Here is a 16,443-nt window from a genome sequence, read left to right on the forward strand (position 1 = left end):
ATAAATATGACAAACAACACTGGACTCAGTACGGATCCCTGAGGCACACCGCTACACACCGTCCTCCAATCTGAGACAGTTATCCACCACTACTCTCTGGCGTCTCCCATCCAGCCAATGCTGAATCCATTTTACTACTTCGATATTAATGCCTAAGGATTGAACCTTCCTAACTAACCTTCCGTGTGGAATCTTGTCATTTAATGTGCATTTTTACACTGGTCTGTGTGAAACAACCCCATTTAGTGTACATTTACACACACAGTGTGAAACACCCCCACTTAATGTACATTTACACACATAGTGTTACACAGTCTGTGTGAAACACGCCCATTTAATATACATTCACACACAGTCTGTGTGACACACGCCCATTCAGTGTACATTCACACAGTCTGTGTGACACACGCCCATTTGGTGTACATTTACACACAGTCTGTGTGGAACATCCTCATTTAGTGTACATTTACAGACACAGTCTGATTGAAACATGCCCCAGTTAGTTGATTTATCAGCCTGTGCTGATCCTTCGGATATATATTAAACAAAAACTGGGTTATCCTCAAACTGGAAAGCTGCATTGCTCAGTGAAGTAGATTGGTAAGGCTACAATTGATGCACTGTGTAAAATTCTTCCCAGCCTGCTATTGGAAGGATGTAATTAAACTGGAGGGGTTGTATAAAAGGATGTCACCATGACTGGATTGTTGGCTTAAAGGCAGTGTCTTCATTGGCTGGAACCCTTTCCCTAGAGCATAGGAGACGGAGGGTTGAACAATCACGAGGATAATACACACGTTTTACTTGCCAAAATGATCTAATGGTAGAGAAGTCCAAAACTCAAGGACACTATTGAAAATGAGAGGTGAAAGATTTAAAAGGTCCCCAGAGTCTGATTTCACACAGGGGTGGGAAGTATGTGGAAGGAGCTGTCAATAGAAGCGGAGACATACGACTATGACATTAACAAGGTGTTTGGCCGGTTCAATGGACAGGAGAGTTCAGAGGAAAAGGCAGGAAAATTGGACTAGTTCAACTCGGCAACTTGGTACCATGGGGGTGTTTGCCAAAGGGCCTGTAATGTGCTCTATTCTCTGATTAATAAAGCAGGGACATTCTGTCCTGAAATAAAATTCTATGACACAGAGCGGTGGGCTTGGGATCAGAACATTAAAGCAGATGTACATTAAACCAAGTTGTTTGTCTCCTGCAGCTCCATGTGGGGAGAACCTGTTTGATGACGATGGGAAGCGACTCCCTCCCTGCATCCCCGGAGCCTGGATGATTCCAGCCATCATGGCTTGCTACCTGCTAGTTGCCAACATCCTGCTTGTCAATCTTCTGATAGCTGTCTTTAAGTAAGAATCTAATACTTGTTTATCAGTCATAGTGGATGGCTTAAATATTGAGATTTGAATGAGTCTTGTGGTGGGTGACATTTTCCCTGCTAAACAGAGTGAAAGAGTGTTGCTGTTTGCTGAGTAATGCACAGTGATAGGCATGTAATCTGATCAATAAAAGATGAGATCACAGCTGTGGTGATGAACAATATTGTCTGTGAAATTAAAGATGTGGAATTGCTTTGTGTGAGGATGAGAAAAGCAGATGTCTGAGGTTACAGTGGCAGTGATTTATAGGCCCATGACCACAATTATACTGTAATACAGGTAAAATGAATATGCAACCTGCCCATACACATCCTCCCTCACCATTCAGGGCCACACTTCACCTGCGAATCTGTTGGGGTTGTCTATTGTGACCAGTGCTCCCGATGTGGCTTCTTCTACGTTGGCGAGACTCGTTAATTGGGGGACTGCTTTGTTTGCACCTCCGCTCCATCCGCCAAAAGCAAAACTAAGCGTGGCCAAATACTTGAATTCCCATTCCCATTCCCGTTCCAACATGTCAATTCGTGGTCAAGGTGAGGCCACCCTCAGGGTGGAGGGGCAGCTCCCAATTTGATGGCATGAATATTGATTTCTCCTGGTGAAAAAAAATTCCCAAATAAAGGAAGTTTCTAATGTGGGTACTACAAAATCGTGAAGCCAGAGAGAAGACAATTATGGATCTTCTGTTCAAGATTGTTTAATGTAATTTCCAGTATACAACTCTATAGAGAACAAAATGATTGTTACTCCAGATTCAATGCAGCATTAAAAAACTCAATAAGATAAGGAACACAATAATAATTTTTAAAAAAAGACACAATAAATATAAATAAATAATATGACTTATAAACATGGATTGATTCGATGTCCATAAAGTGACACTAGGCACAGGAGTGTCTTACATAAGGTGACTCTGACAGGAAGCTCAAAAACCTTGGCCTGTTCCCCGCCTTCTGCAGCTGGATCCTAGACTTCCTACTGGATCGCCACCTGGTGGTAAGGATGGGATCCCTCACCCCTGCCACTCTGTCCCTCTGACAGGTGGCCCCAGGATTGTGTCCTGAGTCCCCTCCTCTACTCCCTTTTACACCCACAACTGTGCTGCCACACACAGCTCCAATCTGCTGACCAAATTTGCAGATGACACAACATTGATCATCCTTATTTCTAGCGGTGATGAGACAGCCGATAGAGGAGAGGTTAACACCCTGACACAGTGGTGCCAGGATAACAACCTCTCCCTCAATGCCCAAAAAACAAAAGAGCTGATTGTGGATTGCAGGAGGAACAGAGACAAAATCAATGGCACTGCCTCTGAGAGGGTGAGTAGTTTCAAGATCCTCGGTAGACACATCACCGAAGATCTCACTTGGACTGTACACACCAGCTTTGTGGCCAAAAAAAAAGCACAACAGCGTCTCTTCCTCCTCAGGCAACTGAAGAGGTTCGCCATGAGTCCCCAAATCCTCAAGACCTTCTACAGGGGCACCACTGAGAGCATGCTGACTGGCTGTATCACTGCCTGGTACAGGAACTGCACCAACCTTGATCACAGGGCACCGCAGAGAGTGGTACAGACAGCCCAGCACATCTGTGGATGTGAACTTCCCTCCAATGAGGACATTTATAGCAGCAGGTGCAGAAAGAAGGCCTGGAAGATCATCAGGGATACCAGTCACCCCAACCATGCTTCTGTCTGGCAAATGCTACTGCAGCATTAAAGCCAGGACCAACAGGCTACCTGACAGCTTCTTTCTGCAAACCATTAGACTTGTAAATTCACATGTCTGTAGATTGCAACGGAATCATAATACAAAGAGGTTTACTCCCTCACATTGTGGGATGGATGTAAGATTTAAATTAAAAATTCAAATGATAAAGTAGTGGTGGTTGAGGGTGTGGAGGGGTGGGTTAGTGAGTGGAGGTGTTGATCAGCCTTACTGCTTGGGGAAAGTATCTGTTTGTGAAACCTGACATAGATGCTGTGCAGCCTCGTCCCTGATGGGAGTAGAACAAACAGTCCATGAGCATGGTGGCTGAGATCTTTCATAATAACATAGAACATAGAATAGTACAGGCCCTTCGGCCCACAATGTTGTGCCGACCCTCAAACCCTGCCTCCCATATAAGCCCCCACCTTAAATGCCTCCATATACCTGTCTAGTAGTCTCTTAAACTTCACTAGTGTATTTGCCTCCACCACTGACTCGGGCAGTGCATTCCACGCACCAACCACTCTCTGAGTAAAAAACCTTCCTCTAATATCTCCCTTGAACTTCCCACCCCTTACCTTAAAGCCATGTCCTCTTGTATTGAGCAGTGGTGCCCTGGGGAAGAGGCGCTGGCTATCCACTCTATCTATTCCTTTTATTATCTTGTACACCTCTATCATGTCACCTCTCATCCTCCTTCTCTCCAAAGAGTAAAGCCCTAGCTCCCGGTGCTAAAGATGAGGTAGCTGGTTTACAAACAGAAGCAATGTGTAATGAAGAGAGACTGCTGAGTCAACAGGATGAGTTGCAACATAAAAGGCAGACAAAATTGAAAAAGGGTGAATATGAGATTGAGCAACACACATAAAAGTTGCTGGTGAACGCAGCAGGCCAGGCAGCATCTCTAGGAAGAGATGTACAGTCAATGTTTCGGGCCAAGGCCCTTCGTCAGGACTAACTGAAAGAAGAGCTAGTAAGAGATTTGAAAGTGGGAGGGGGAGGGGGAGATCCTAAATGATAGGAGAAGACAGGAGGGGGAGGGATGGAGCCAAGAGCTGGACAGGTGACTGGCAAAAGGGATATGAGAAGATCATGGGACAGGAGGCCCAGGGAGAAAGAAAAGGGGTGGGGAAGCCCAGAGGATAGGCAAGGGGTATAGTGAGAGGGACAGAGGGAGAAAAAGGAGAGAGAGAAAAAGAATGTGTGAAAATAAATAACGGATGGGGTACGAGGGGGAGGTGGGGCATTAGCGGAAGTTTGAGAAGTCAATGTTCATGCCATCAGGTTGGAAGCTACCCAGACGGAATACAAGGTGTTGTTCCTCCAACCTAAGTGTGGCTTCATCTTTAAAGTAGAGGAGGCCGTGGATAGACATATCAGAATGGGAATGGGACATGGAATTAAAATGTGTGGCCACTGGGAGATCCTGCTTTCTCTGGCGGACAGAGCGTAGTTTGACATCAGTGGTGGGTAAATTGATGGAAAGTATTCTTAGAAATGGTATATATAATTATCTGGATAGACAGGGTCTGATTAGGAACAGTCAACATGGATTTATGTGTGGAAGGTCATGTTTGACAAATCTTACTGAATTTTTTGATGAGGTTATGTGGACTTCAGTAAGGCCTTTGACGAGGTTCCACACGGAAGGTTAGTTAGGAAGGTTCAATTGTTAGGCATTAATATCGAAGTAGTAAGATGGATTCAGCAGTGGCTGGATGGGAGACGCCGGAGAGTAGTGGTGGATAACTGTGTGTCAGATTGGAGGACGGTGTCTAGTGGTGTGCCTCAGGGATCTGTACTGGGTCCAATGTTGTTTGTCATATATATTAATGATCTGGATGATGGGGTGGTAAATTGGATTAGTAAGTATGCAGATGATACTAAGATAGGTGGTGTTGTGGATAATGAAGTAGGTTTTCAAAGCCTGCAGAGAGACTTAGGCCAGTTAGAAGAGTGGGCTGAAAGATGGCAGATGGAGTTTAATGCTGAAAAATGTGAGGTGCTACATTTTGGTAGGACTAATCAATATAGGACATGCATGGTAAATGGTAGGGCATTGAAGAATGTAGTAGAACAGAGGGACCTAGAAATAATGGTGCATAGTTCCCTGAAGGTGGAATCTCATGTGGATAGGGTGGTGAAGAAAACTTTTGGTATGCTGACCTTTATAAATCAGAGCATTGAGTATAGGAGTTGGGATGTAATGTTGAAATTGTATAATGCCTGAGCCAATAGGCTGGTCCTGGACTTATTTCCTGGCTTAATTTACATATTACTATTTAACTATTTATGGTTTTATTACTATATATTATTTATGGTGCAACTGTAACAAAAACCAATTTCCCCCAGGATCAATAAAGTATGACTATGACTATGACTAAGGCCAGATTTGGAGTATTGTGTACAGTTCTAGTCACCGAATTATAGGAAAGATGTCAATAAAATTGAGAGAGTACAGAGGAGATTTACTAGAATGTTGCCTGGGTTTCATCTCCTAAGTTACAGAGAAAGGTTGAACAAGTTGGGTCTTTATTCTTTGGAGCGTAGAAGGTTGAGGGGGGACTTGATAGAGGTATTTAAAATTATGAGGGGGTTAGATAGAGTTGACGTGGATAGGCTTTTTCCATTGAGAGTGGGGGAGATTCAAACAAGAGGACATGAGTTAAGAGTTAAAGGGCAAAAGTTTAGGGGTAACATGAGGGGGAACTTCTTTACTCAGAGAGTGGTAGCTGTGTGGAACGAACTTCCAGCAGAAGTGGTTGAGGCAGGTTCGATGTTGTTGTTTAAAGTTAAATTGGATAGATATATGGACAGGAAAAGAATGGAGGGTTATGGGCTGAGTGCAGGTCGGTGGGACTAGGTGAGAGTAAGAGTTCGGCATGGACTAGGAGGGCCAAGATGGCCTGTTTCTGTGCTGTAACTGTTATATGGTTATAAATCAGGAGAGCCAGAAGGGGCCATGAGAAGGCCTTGGCGAGCAGGGTTAAAGAAAACCCCAAGGAATTCTACAAGTATGTGAAGAGCAAGCGGATAAGGCATGAGAAAATAGGACCAATCAAGTGTGACAGTGGAAAAGTGTGCATGGAACCGAAGGAGATAGCAGAGGTACTTAATGAATACTTTGCTTCGGTATTCACTATGGAAAAGGATCTTGGTGATTGTAGGGATGACTTACAGTGGATTGAAAATCTTGAGCATGTAGACATTGAGGAGGAGGATGTGCTGGAGCTTTTTTGGAAAGCATCAAGTTGGATAAGTCTCTGGAACTGGATGAGATGTTCCCCAGGCTACTGTGGGAGGTGAGGGAGGAGATTGCTGAGCCTCTGGCGATGATCTTTGCATCATCAATGAGGACAGGAGAGGTTCCAAAGGACTGGAGGGTTGCGGATGTTGTTTCCTTCTTCAAGAAAGGGAGTAGAGATAGCCCAGGAAATTATAGTCCAGTGAGTCTTACTCCAGTGGTTGGTAAGTTGATGGAAAAGATCCTGAGTGGCAGGATTTATGAACATTTGGAGAGGCATAATATAATTAGGAATAGTCACCACAGCTTTGTCAAAGGCAAGTCGTGCCTTACGAGCCTGATTGAATTTTTTGAGGATGTGACCAAACACATTGATGAAGGTAAAGCAGTAGATATAGTGTATATGGATTTCAGTAAGGCATTTGACAAGGTAGCCCATGCAAGGCTTATTGAGAAAGTAAGGAGGCATGGGATCTAAGGGGACATTGCTTTGTGGATCTCGAACTGGCTTGCCCACAGAAGAAAAGAGTGGTTGTAGACAGGTCATATTCTGCATGACGGTCAGTCACCAGTGGTGTGCCTCAGGGATCTGTTCTGGGACCCCAAGCTCACCAAAATAGAGGGCTATGGGTAACCCTAGGTAACTTCTAAAGTAAGTACATGTTCAGCACAGCAGTGTGGGCTGAGGGGCCTGTATTATGCTGTAGGTTTTCTATGTTTCTAAAAGTGGGTAAAACATCTGAGGCTGACTAAAGAAGTTAAGGAATTGTATTACATCAAAAAAAGGCATTCAGTTTGTGAAGATTCCTCTGGTTTGGGAAGTATTTAAAGTGTATAATGAAAGAGAAGATAAAATACCTGAGAAAACTCAGAATTAATGTAAACTTCTATAGTGAGTATGAGAGAGTCGCTGAAGGAAATGCTTGAGCCTTGGAGCATATGACTGGGGAATGGAGAAATGGCAGAGATTCAAAATAATTATTTTGTACTGGTCTTCTCAGTAAAAAATACTAAAACTATTTTAATATAATAGAAAAACAGGGAGTGATGGGATAGGGAAGTTTAAAACAATCCCTGTCACAAGAAAAGGGTATTAACTAAACTAATGGGTGTAAAGGCAGACAAGACTCATAAATGATGATCTGCATCCTGGATTCTTAAAGGAAGTGGCTTCGAAAAAGGTGCGTACATTGGTTGTAATTTATCAAATTTCCCTATGTGGAGGTCCCAGAAGATTGGAAATGTAATACCACCATTCCAGAAAGCAGCCAGATGGGAAATAGGAGTTAATCGCCAGTTAGCCCAGCATTAATAAATGGGTAATTGCTGGAATGTAGGATTAAGGAAATTACAGCAGGCCATTAAGAAAATTATAAAATAATCAGACTCAACATTGAGATTTTATGAAAGGGAAATCATGTTTGATAAATTTTCAATAGTTCTTTCACATTGATATTGATCAGTTGTACATCTAGGCATAGAAACGGCAGATGGAGTTTAACTCAGATAAATGTGACATGTTGCACCTTGGTGAGGAGACAGTACACTGTTAAGGGCACGATCCTCAACAGTGCTGCAGATCAGAGATCTTGGGATCCGCTCCTTGGAAGTGGCTGCTAAGGTCAATAAGGTGGTTCTGAAGGCTTACGGAATGCTTGCTTTTATTAGTCAAAGTACTGAGTTCAAAAGTCACGAGGTTCTGTTGCAACTTTATAAAAACTTTAGTTAGGCCACATCTGGGTAGTCCATATAGTTCTGGTCACTTCACTATAGGAAGGATGTTGAGGCTTTAGAGAGGGGCAGATGAGGTTCACAAGGATGTTGCCTGGTTTAGAGGGCATGTGCCATAACGAGAGATGGGACAAATCTGGGTTATTTTCTCTGGAGCACCAGAGGCTGAGGGGAGATCTGATAGAAGTTTATAAGATTATGAAAGGCTTAGATAGAGTAGAAGGGGAGTATCTCTTCCCAGGATTGAAATGTCTAATACCAGAGGGTGTGAATTGAAGGTGAGAGGGGATAGGTTCAAGGGGGATGTGAGGGGTAAATTGTTTTACTCAGAGAGAGAGGTGGATTCCTGGATTGCAAAGCCTGATATGGTGGTAGAGGCAAATAGAGGCTGTTGAGATACATTGAGATAATACATGGAGGGATATGGATGTAGTGTAGGTGCGAGGCATTAGTGTTTGGGTGTTTCTGATTTGCTTTTTAGTTGGTTTGGCTGAAGGGCCTGTTCCTGTGCTGTACAATTCAATGTAAGACAAGCCAGTAGATCTACAGTATTTGAAACAGCCCATTTCTGTGTTGTATGATTCTGTGATTTCTACCTACACTGGCTGTCAATACAAGGAAATGATTAATTTCAGGATGAAAAAAGTATAACACACTAATTGAAGGAATGTGCTGTCACCAAGTGGGCAGCTGTACCAGGATGCAGGGAAAATGGCTGAGACCTCTCACATTCTTCCAGCTAATCCAATGGGTCTGCAACACCCACTGCTGCCTGTCACCAGTGCTTTACCAGGAGAAACCCTTGCTTGACTACTATCGTTTGCTCCTTAAAGCAGCACTGTCGCAAACACTCTTGAGTTTTAAACAATGAAGGGGGATATTGAAAGGCCTAAATAGAGTGAGCATTGAAAGGATGTTGGGGGAGTCTAGGACCAGAGAGCACACCCTGAGAATGGAAGGATGAACAGAGATGAGGAAGAATTTTTTAATCAGAGTGGAATTCAAGTTTTTTGTCATTCAATCATATACGCGTACTATATGCAACCAAACAAAACAATGTTCCTCCGGACCCAAGGGGGACAACATAGTACATATGATTTGCACACAACACATAAAGTAACATTATCACAAATAAATTAACTGATAGTAAAATACATTCCAGAAGATTGACATTTAGCATAAGGTGCATTTACAACACAAGTTAAAAAGTAAACAGTATTATGCTACTTGCGCTTTCTATGTGATGAGACCCAGTGGTGGCAGGGAGCTCAGTTTTCTCAGGGCCTGGGGTAAGAAGCTTTTGCCACAGATGGCCATGGAGGTCAAGTCATTGGATATGTTTAGAGCAGAAATTGATAGGTCCTTGATTAGTAAAATATTAAAGGTTAGGGGAAGAAGTCAGGAGAATGCGATTGGGAAGGACAGTAAACCAGCCATGATTGAATGGTGGAGCACACTTTAATGGGTTGAATGGACCACCTGTTATGGTCTAAACTCATCTAGTATGCAGTGTCTGGTGCTCATGTGTCACTGTTTGCAAGTAAAAAGCTAACAGTAATACAATCTTAATAAAGGTGGTCACACTGAATCAACAATGCTCTCTGGTACAATAGTGTATTGATAGTCTTCTCACATGGAGAGCATTGTTTTAAAGATATATCAGTGTTTATGTATACTACAGTGCCTCCACCATTGTACTTCTGTAATAATGAAACACTGTATGTAAGCCTGCCTTTCTGCTATGTGTGTAATATGCATCAATGCGAAGAACTATTGAAACAGTCAGATTTAAATTCCCCTTGTGTGTCTTACCAACAAGTTTTCCCCATCTATCCTTCAATGCTCTTTATACCTTCACAGAAGTTCTCTATACAGTTTACTCTATCACAGATCCTTGCCTCTTCTTCTCACTATCCCCGTGTGCATTTCCCTCCCTCTCCCTGAGATTTCTCAGTGTAGGTTTCCAAACTGAGATCCACTGTTACCTCTTCCTGCAGCAACACTTTCCTGGAGGTGATTTCCATCTCTAACCAAGTGTGGAAGTTCCAACGCTATCAGCTGATCCTAACATTCCACGAGAGGCCAGTTTTCCCTCCGCCACTCATCGTCTTCAGTTACCTGGCCATGGGCATTCGTCACTGCTGCCACAGGAAGAACCAGAAGGTGGACGAGCGAGATCGGGGGCTAAGTGTGTGAACTTCTGGATTGCTAGTCATTGTGCCTTTCAACCTGTGGACTTCTGCCATATGCCTCTTCCACCATCACTCCACATTACCCTACTGTCCCCATACCCACCACAGCTTCCATGAGACATAGGCCACTCAGCCCATCATGTCTGTTCTGCCATTCCATCAGGGCTGATTTATTATCCCTCTCACCCGCATAACCTTTAATGTCCTAATCAAAAACCTACCAACCTCTGCTTTAAATATACTCGATTACTTGGCATCTGTTGTATTAATTCCACACATTCACCACCCCCTGACTAAAGAAATTCTTTCTCATTCCTGTCCTAAATGGACATCCCTCTATTCTGACACTGTGTCCTCTGGTCCCAGACTCACCCACTATAAGAACATTCTCTCCACATCCACTCTGTCTATGCCTTTCAATATTCAATAGGTTTCGGTGAGATCCTCCCTCGTTCTTCTAAACTCCGGTAAGTGCAGGTCCAAAGCCATTAAACTGTCTTCATATGTTAATACTTTCATTCCTGGAATCATTTTCGTGAACTTTTGTTGGACCCTTTCCAATGCTACTACTACTTTTCTTAGATAAAGGGCCCAAAACTGCTCAGAATACTCAAAGTGTGACCAATGCCTTATAAAGCCTCAAAATCACAGCCTTGCTCTTGTATTCTATTCCTCTCAAAATGAATGCTAATATTGCATTTGCCTTTCTTACCACTGACTCAACCTGCATGTTAACTTTTAGGGAATCCTGCACAAGAACTCCCAAATCCCTTTGCACCCCTGATTTTTTAATTTTCTCCCCATTTATTAAATAGTCTACACCAAGTGCATAACCATACACTTCCCTACATTATATTCCATCTGCCACCTCTTTGTCCATTCTACAAACCTGTCCAAGTCCTTCTGCATACAGTGCTTCCTCAACATTATCTGCCCTGTCTTTGTATTGTGGAAAAACTTGGCCACAAAACTATCAATTCTGTAATCCAGATAGTTGATGTATACTGTGGAAAAGAAACAGTCCCAATTCCAACCTCTGTAAGACACCAGAAGCCAACCAGAAAAGGACCCTTATTCCGACTCTTTGCCTCCTGGCAGTCAGACAATCTTCTATTCATGCTAGTACCTTTACTATAATACCATGGGCTATTATCTTGTTAAGTAGCTTCATGTGTGGTATGTTTTCAAAGGCCTTCTGAAAATACAAGTAAACAACATCTACTGACTCTCCTTTGTCTATCAAGCTTCAAACAATTCCAACAGATTTGTCAGACACCATGTGCCTCCAAGTACCCCGAAACCATCCTTACCAATGGATCCCATCATCTTCCCAACCACTGAAGTCAGCTAACTGGCCCATAATTTTATTTATTCTGCTTCCCTCCCCACTTAAAGAGTGGAGTGACATTTGCAGTTTTCCTGAACTGGGGAACCATTCCAGAATCTAGTGATTCTTGAAAGATCATTACTAATGCCTCTACAATCCCTTCAGCTACCTCTTAAAGAACCCTGGATGTCATCCATCTGGTTCAAGTGACTTACCTACCTTCAGTCCTTTCAGCTCCCCAAGCACGTTGTCCCAAGCAGCTACACTCACTTCTGCCCAGCCTCAAATTTTTGGCATATTGCTAGCACCCTCCACTGACATGAAATACTTATTAAGTTTGTCCGTCATTTCTTTGTACCCAATCACTACCTCTCCAGCATAATTTTCTAGCAGTCCAATACCCACTCTCACCTCTCTTTTATTCTCTATACATCTGAATAAACTTCTGGTATCCTTATTTTTTTGACTAGCTTACCTTCATATTTCATTTTCTCTCTCATTTTTTTTAGTTGTATTCTGTTGGTTTTTTAAAAGCTTCCCAATCCTCTAAACTCCCACTGTTATTTTTGCACAATTATATGCTCTGTCTTTTATTTCTATGCTCCCTTTGACTTCCCATCAGGCACAGTCCTCCCTTTAGAATACTTCATCATCTTTGTGATATATCTGTCTTGTGCCTTCCAAGTTGCTCCCAGAAACTCCAACCATTGCTGTTCTGCCGTCATCCCCGCTAGTGTTTCCTTTCAATAAACTTTGGCCAGCTCCTCACTCATGCCTCTGTAATCCACTTTACACTATTGTAATACTGATAGATCTGTCTTTATCTTCTCCCTCTCAAAGTGCTGGGTGAATTCTGTCATACTATCCCATCCCCCCTCCCCATCCAACCCCGCCTTCATCCATTTCTCACCATGATAGAAGCAGGGGTAGCCATTCAGCAAGGGATGCTATTCAGCCTCCACACTTGCTCTGTGTTATGTAGGAATGTGTCTAATCTTTTAGCTTAGCTTCACTTTGCTGCACTAACTTCATCTCTCTCGATTGTCTGAATTTTTAATATGCATGCAGTTCTGCCTCAAGTCCACTTGGTTACAAAATTATAAAGATCACTATCACCTGGGTTAAGAAATTACTTCTCATCTCAGTCCAGGATGGCTAAGCCTTTTATTTTCAGATTGTGATCTCTATTTCTAGATGCCCCATCCAAGGGGAACAACTCTACATCTACTCAATCAATTCCATCCTTCTCACCACATATATTGTCTTTACTCCTGCACCCCACTGTTGTCCCAGATTCTCTATGTACCTGATACTCCGCTCCCCACCACCTCCCTACTTCATCTCCAATGACATGAATTGTTATAAAGCTTTTGGATACATTACAGTTGTTTCGATGATTGAATTTAAATATGCACTTTAAATTGCCATGAATATTTGAATGATATTCATCCACTTTCCTTGTGACAGAACTAATCCTCAGTGAAGACGAACTGAAGAAACTGCATGAGTTTGAGGAGCAGTGTGTGGAACAGTACTTCAGCCAGAAGGAAAGCCTAGAGCAGTCATCAAATGATGAGCGGATTCGAATCACAGCTGAGAGGTGAGCTGACGTCTATGGTTTGCCCTGTCCCCATGGAGCGATGTTTAGCTCCAATTGCACAATCAAGGTGGCTCAAGATTTTCTGTCTGCTGGAAACAGTCATCAAACCCCACTCAACAGGCAGATCCTTAACTCCATCTGCCTGCTGATATAATATCAAGCTATTATTCTCCATTTTTCACTTTTTCAGTTGACCTCTAGTGTCAAGACAGTTCATATTCCCACTGACCTTCATTCAATATTTTTTTTTAAGTGTCAGGGCTCTCAGGAGAGAGAAAAACAGTTCATGTTTAAGAATGAAATCAGAAAAGAAATTTGAGGAAAAATTGCAAGTGGATGAGAAAACAAAAGGTAGAGTCTGCAATCAGCTTGGAGGGAATGATGAAATTAGAGATGAAATATGCAGGGAAACTTGAACTGTTGTCCCATGGGCACCCATTGTTTGGGCAGTTCTGGCACAACATGGCCTTAACTGCAGAGTATCAATATTACACACAAAATGCTGGAGGATCTCAGCAGCTCAGCCACCACCTATGGAGGCAAATAAACATTTCAAGTCAAGATGAAGGGATTTTATCAAGTGCCTGAGTGAGCTCTTCCAGCATTTTGTGTGATAGCACAAGTTTTCCAGCATTCAGAATCCCTTGTCTCTATGACAAATATTACTTAAGGGTAGAGAAGACTCAGTGGGTTGAACGCCCTAATTCTGCTCCAGTGTCTGATGGTCTTAACTTCATCTGAGCCTAATCACTGCCGCACTGTCACAGCCTGGTCACCGCCCCACAGTCCGGTCACCAACCCAATGCCTGGTTACTGCCCCACCACTCGGACCTCGCCTGGTCACCGCCCCACCACCTGATTTACCAAGGTGCTGCTGACTCTAAGTGTCAGTTCTTCCCCCCTCACATCTCCCCATCAATATCAGTTTCCTCTGAGTGCATTTCTCACTCCCAAGCCACCAAATTCTGGGCTCCCTTGCCCTGCAGTTTCCTCAATCACAGCACCATTCTTTGGCAACCAGCATCTATTACCGAGCATCAGTGACATTTTATAAATGAGTCACGGATTTCTGTATTCAGAACCCACAGGTTCCCATGCCCGGCGGCAGGGGTTTCCGTGCCCAGGTATCACGGGTTTCTGTGCCCAGGTCCTATGGGTTTCTGTGTTCTGCTGTCCCATTAGGTTGACTATTGTTCACAGGCTGCACAGGAAATGAGCTCTGTAGGATGAGAGCAGGCTGGAACAATAGATCTACAGGAGCACTCCATGAATAGTTATTGTGGGTGACATCTTCCCAATAAGAAATGAATATGACAATGTGATTTCTTTTGGGTCTTCACCAGAATTTTCATTTTCTGATGACACTTCCCTTGACCTTTCAGGGTGGAGAACATGGCAATGCGTTTGGAAGAGGTGAATGAGAGGGAGCACTTCATGAAAGCTTCACTCCAAACAGTGGATATTCGACTGGCTCAGCTGGAGGAATACACTGGGCGCATGGTCAGTGCAGTGGAGAAGCTGGCAGGTATTGATAAGGCAGAGTTGACCCATACCCGCTCGGGGTGCCCCTCAGAATGCGAGGCTTCTTATCTCATTAGACAAAACAGCACCGAGACAGCGAGCATGTACCGCTTCCACATGGATGGGGATGACTTCAACAATGAGGATACTGTAGGCCTGATGTCTCCTTCCATGGGATCTCACAGACGGGCATATTCCTCCACTGTTCCGAGACATGAGCAGGAACTTCTGGAGCAGAGAAAGAACATGACACCAAAACACCAATTTAGTCTTCACCAATCATGCAGCTCCCACAGGACAGAGGAAATCGGCCAAAGGCTGGGAATCAGTCGTGACCCCAGGAATTTCAGTTCCTGTGCAGATATCTTTGTAGCTTCAACTGATGGCCAGGGCAGTCCACTGAAGGCTAAAGGGAGAACTGGCTATCAAAAGTTCCTGCCTTCTCCACATGCTGAGCTTGGAAGAGCTGTAACCGAATCTGTGTCAGTGGCACGAACAAAGTTGGAAACGTGTTTCTCCTTTCCTTTGGAGAGATCCAAGGCAGTGAGCTGCTTTCTCCCACAGACTTATGACTCGTGCCATTCAGCAATGGTGAAGTGCAGAAGTGTTATATTTGGCCCAGAAGGTACGGTAGGGCAAGAGGAACGCTGGAGCACTGACTATGACTTTATTGTGGATCATGTCCCCCCTGCAAGCAATCCCCAATGGGGTCTGTATGAACGCAGATCTTGTAAGGATATGACCGAAGAATTAGTAATGGCAGAAGCGTCTCACCATCCGTTACTGTCCTCTCCAGTATCAATGCGTGCGCAAAGGAAGAGATGGTCAGGGGTTGAAGAGAATGTTGATAATGGAGGCTATGTGAACAAAACCTCCAAACTCAGAGCAGAGACACCGAGAACAGGCCTGAAGTCTGAAAACTTTCTAACAGTGGCACTAGATAAATTCAATTCCCCAAGGTCAAAAAGTCTTCATGGACACCACAGGAAGACCAGGCTCACGGTGGGAGAAAGCTTTGACAAACCCAAACAAGCCTTCAGTACAAAGGATTTGCGGCAAGCCTGGGGCGACTCGATCACTCAAACAACAGCTTTGGAGGATAAAAGTACTGAGACCCCTTGTTAACTGTATCTTCAAGCCTCAAACCCCAATGCCACTAAAGTGTAGTTCACCAACCTCTGTCGGTTTAAAGCATCTGTACCACCTTTTCTTTTTAATCAGTGTCTCTTCTCCTCCTCATAAGCTGACACATGAAGGATTCCTACAGACCTGAAAATTTCCCAGCTGTGACCCTGGAACAGTGAGTGTGGAAGGAATGTTCTCGTATGATGTGGACAGTGAGTGTGGAAGGAATGTTCTCGTGTGATGTGGACAGTGAGTGTGGAAGGAATGTTCTTGTATGATGTGCACAGTGAGTGTGGAAGGAATGTTCTCGTGTGATGTGGAAGGAATGTTCTCGTGTGATGTGAACAGTGGATGTTATACAGTAAAAGGAATTCTCTTGTGTGATGTGGGTGTTGCTGGCAAGGCCAACTTTTATTGCTCATCCTCATCTCTTTTGAGAAGGGAATGTTGCATCCCTTCTTAAATCATTGCATTCCCTCTGATGAAGGTGTTCCTCCAGAAATGTTGGGAGTTCCAGGGATGTTGAAGGAATGCCAGTATATTTATCCATAGTCCTGAAATAGTGCACCTGAGTGAAAAGATTGAGTGTTAGGAGGCCCAGAT

General features: G+C 43.5%; 1 protein-coding gene across 1 annotated transcript in view; it reads left to right on the forward strand.

The window, feature by feature from the left end:
• The window catches only part of LOC140212235 (transient receptor potential cation channel subfamily M member 1-like), a 333,942-nt gene extending 318,060 nt beyond the window's left edge, over positions 1-15,882 (forward strand). The window contains exons 24-28 of the mRNA XM_072282961.1: positions 1,214-1,358; positions 10,073-10,263; positions 13,062-13,194; positions 14,577-15,340; positions 15,854-15,882. Of these exons, the coding sequence (XP_072139062.1) occupies positions 1,214-1,358; positions 10,073-10,263; positions 13,062-13,194; positions 14,577-15,340; positions 15,854-15,882 (1,262 nt within the window). The remainder of the gene's footprint in view (positions 1-1,213; positions 1,359-10,072; positions 10,264-13,061; positions 13,195-14,576; positions 15,341-15,853) is intronic.
• Positions 15,883-16,443: the final 561 nt, after the last annotated feature.

The sequence above is a fragment of the Mobula birostris genome, chromosome 18 (genome assembly GCF_030028105.1).
Source record: "Mobula birostris isolate sMobBir1 chromosome 18, sMobBir1.hap1, whole genome shotgun sequence".
Lineage (NCBI taxonomy): Eukaryota > Metazoa > Chordata > Chondrichthyes > Myliobatiformes > Myliobatidae > Mobula > Mobula birostris.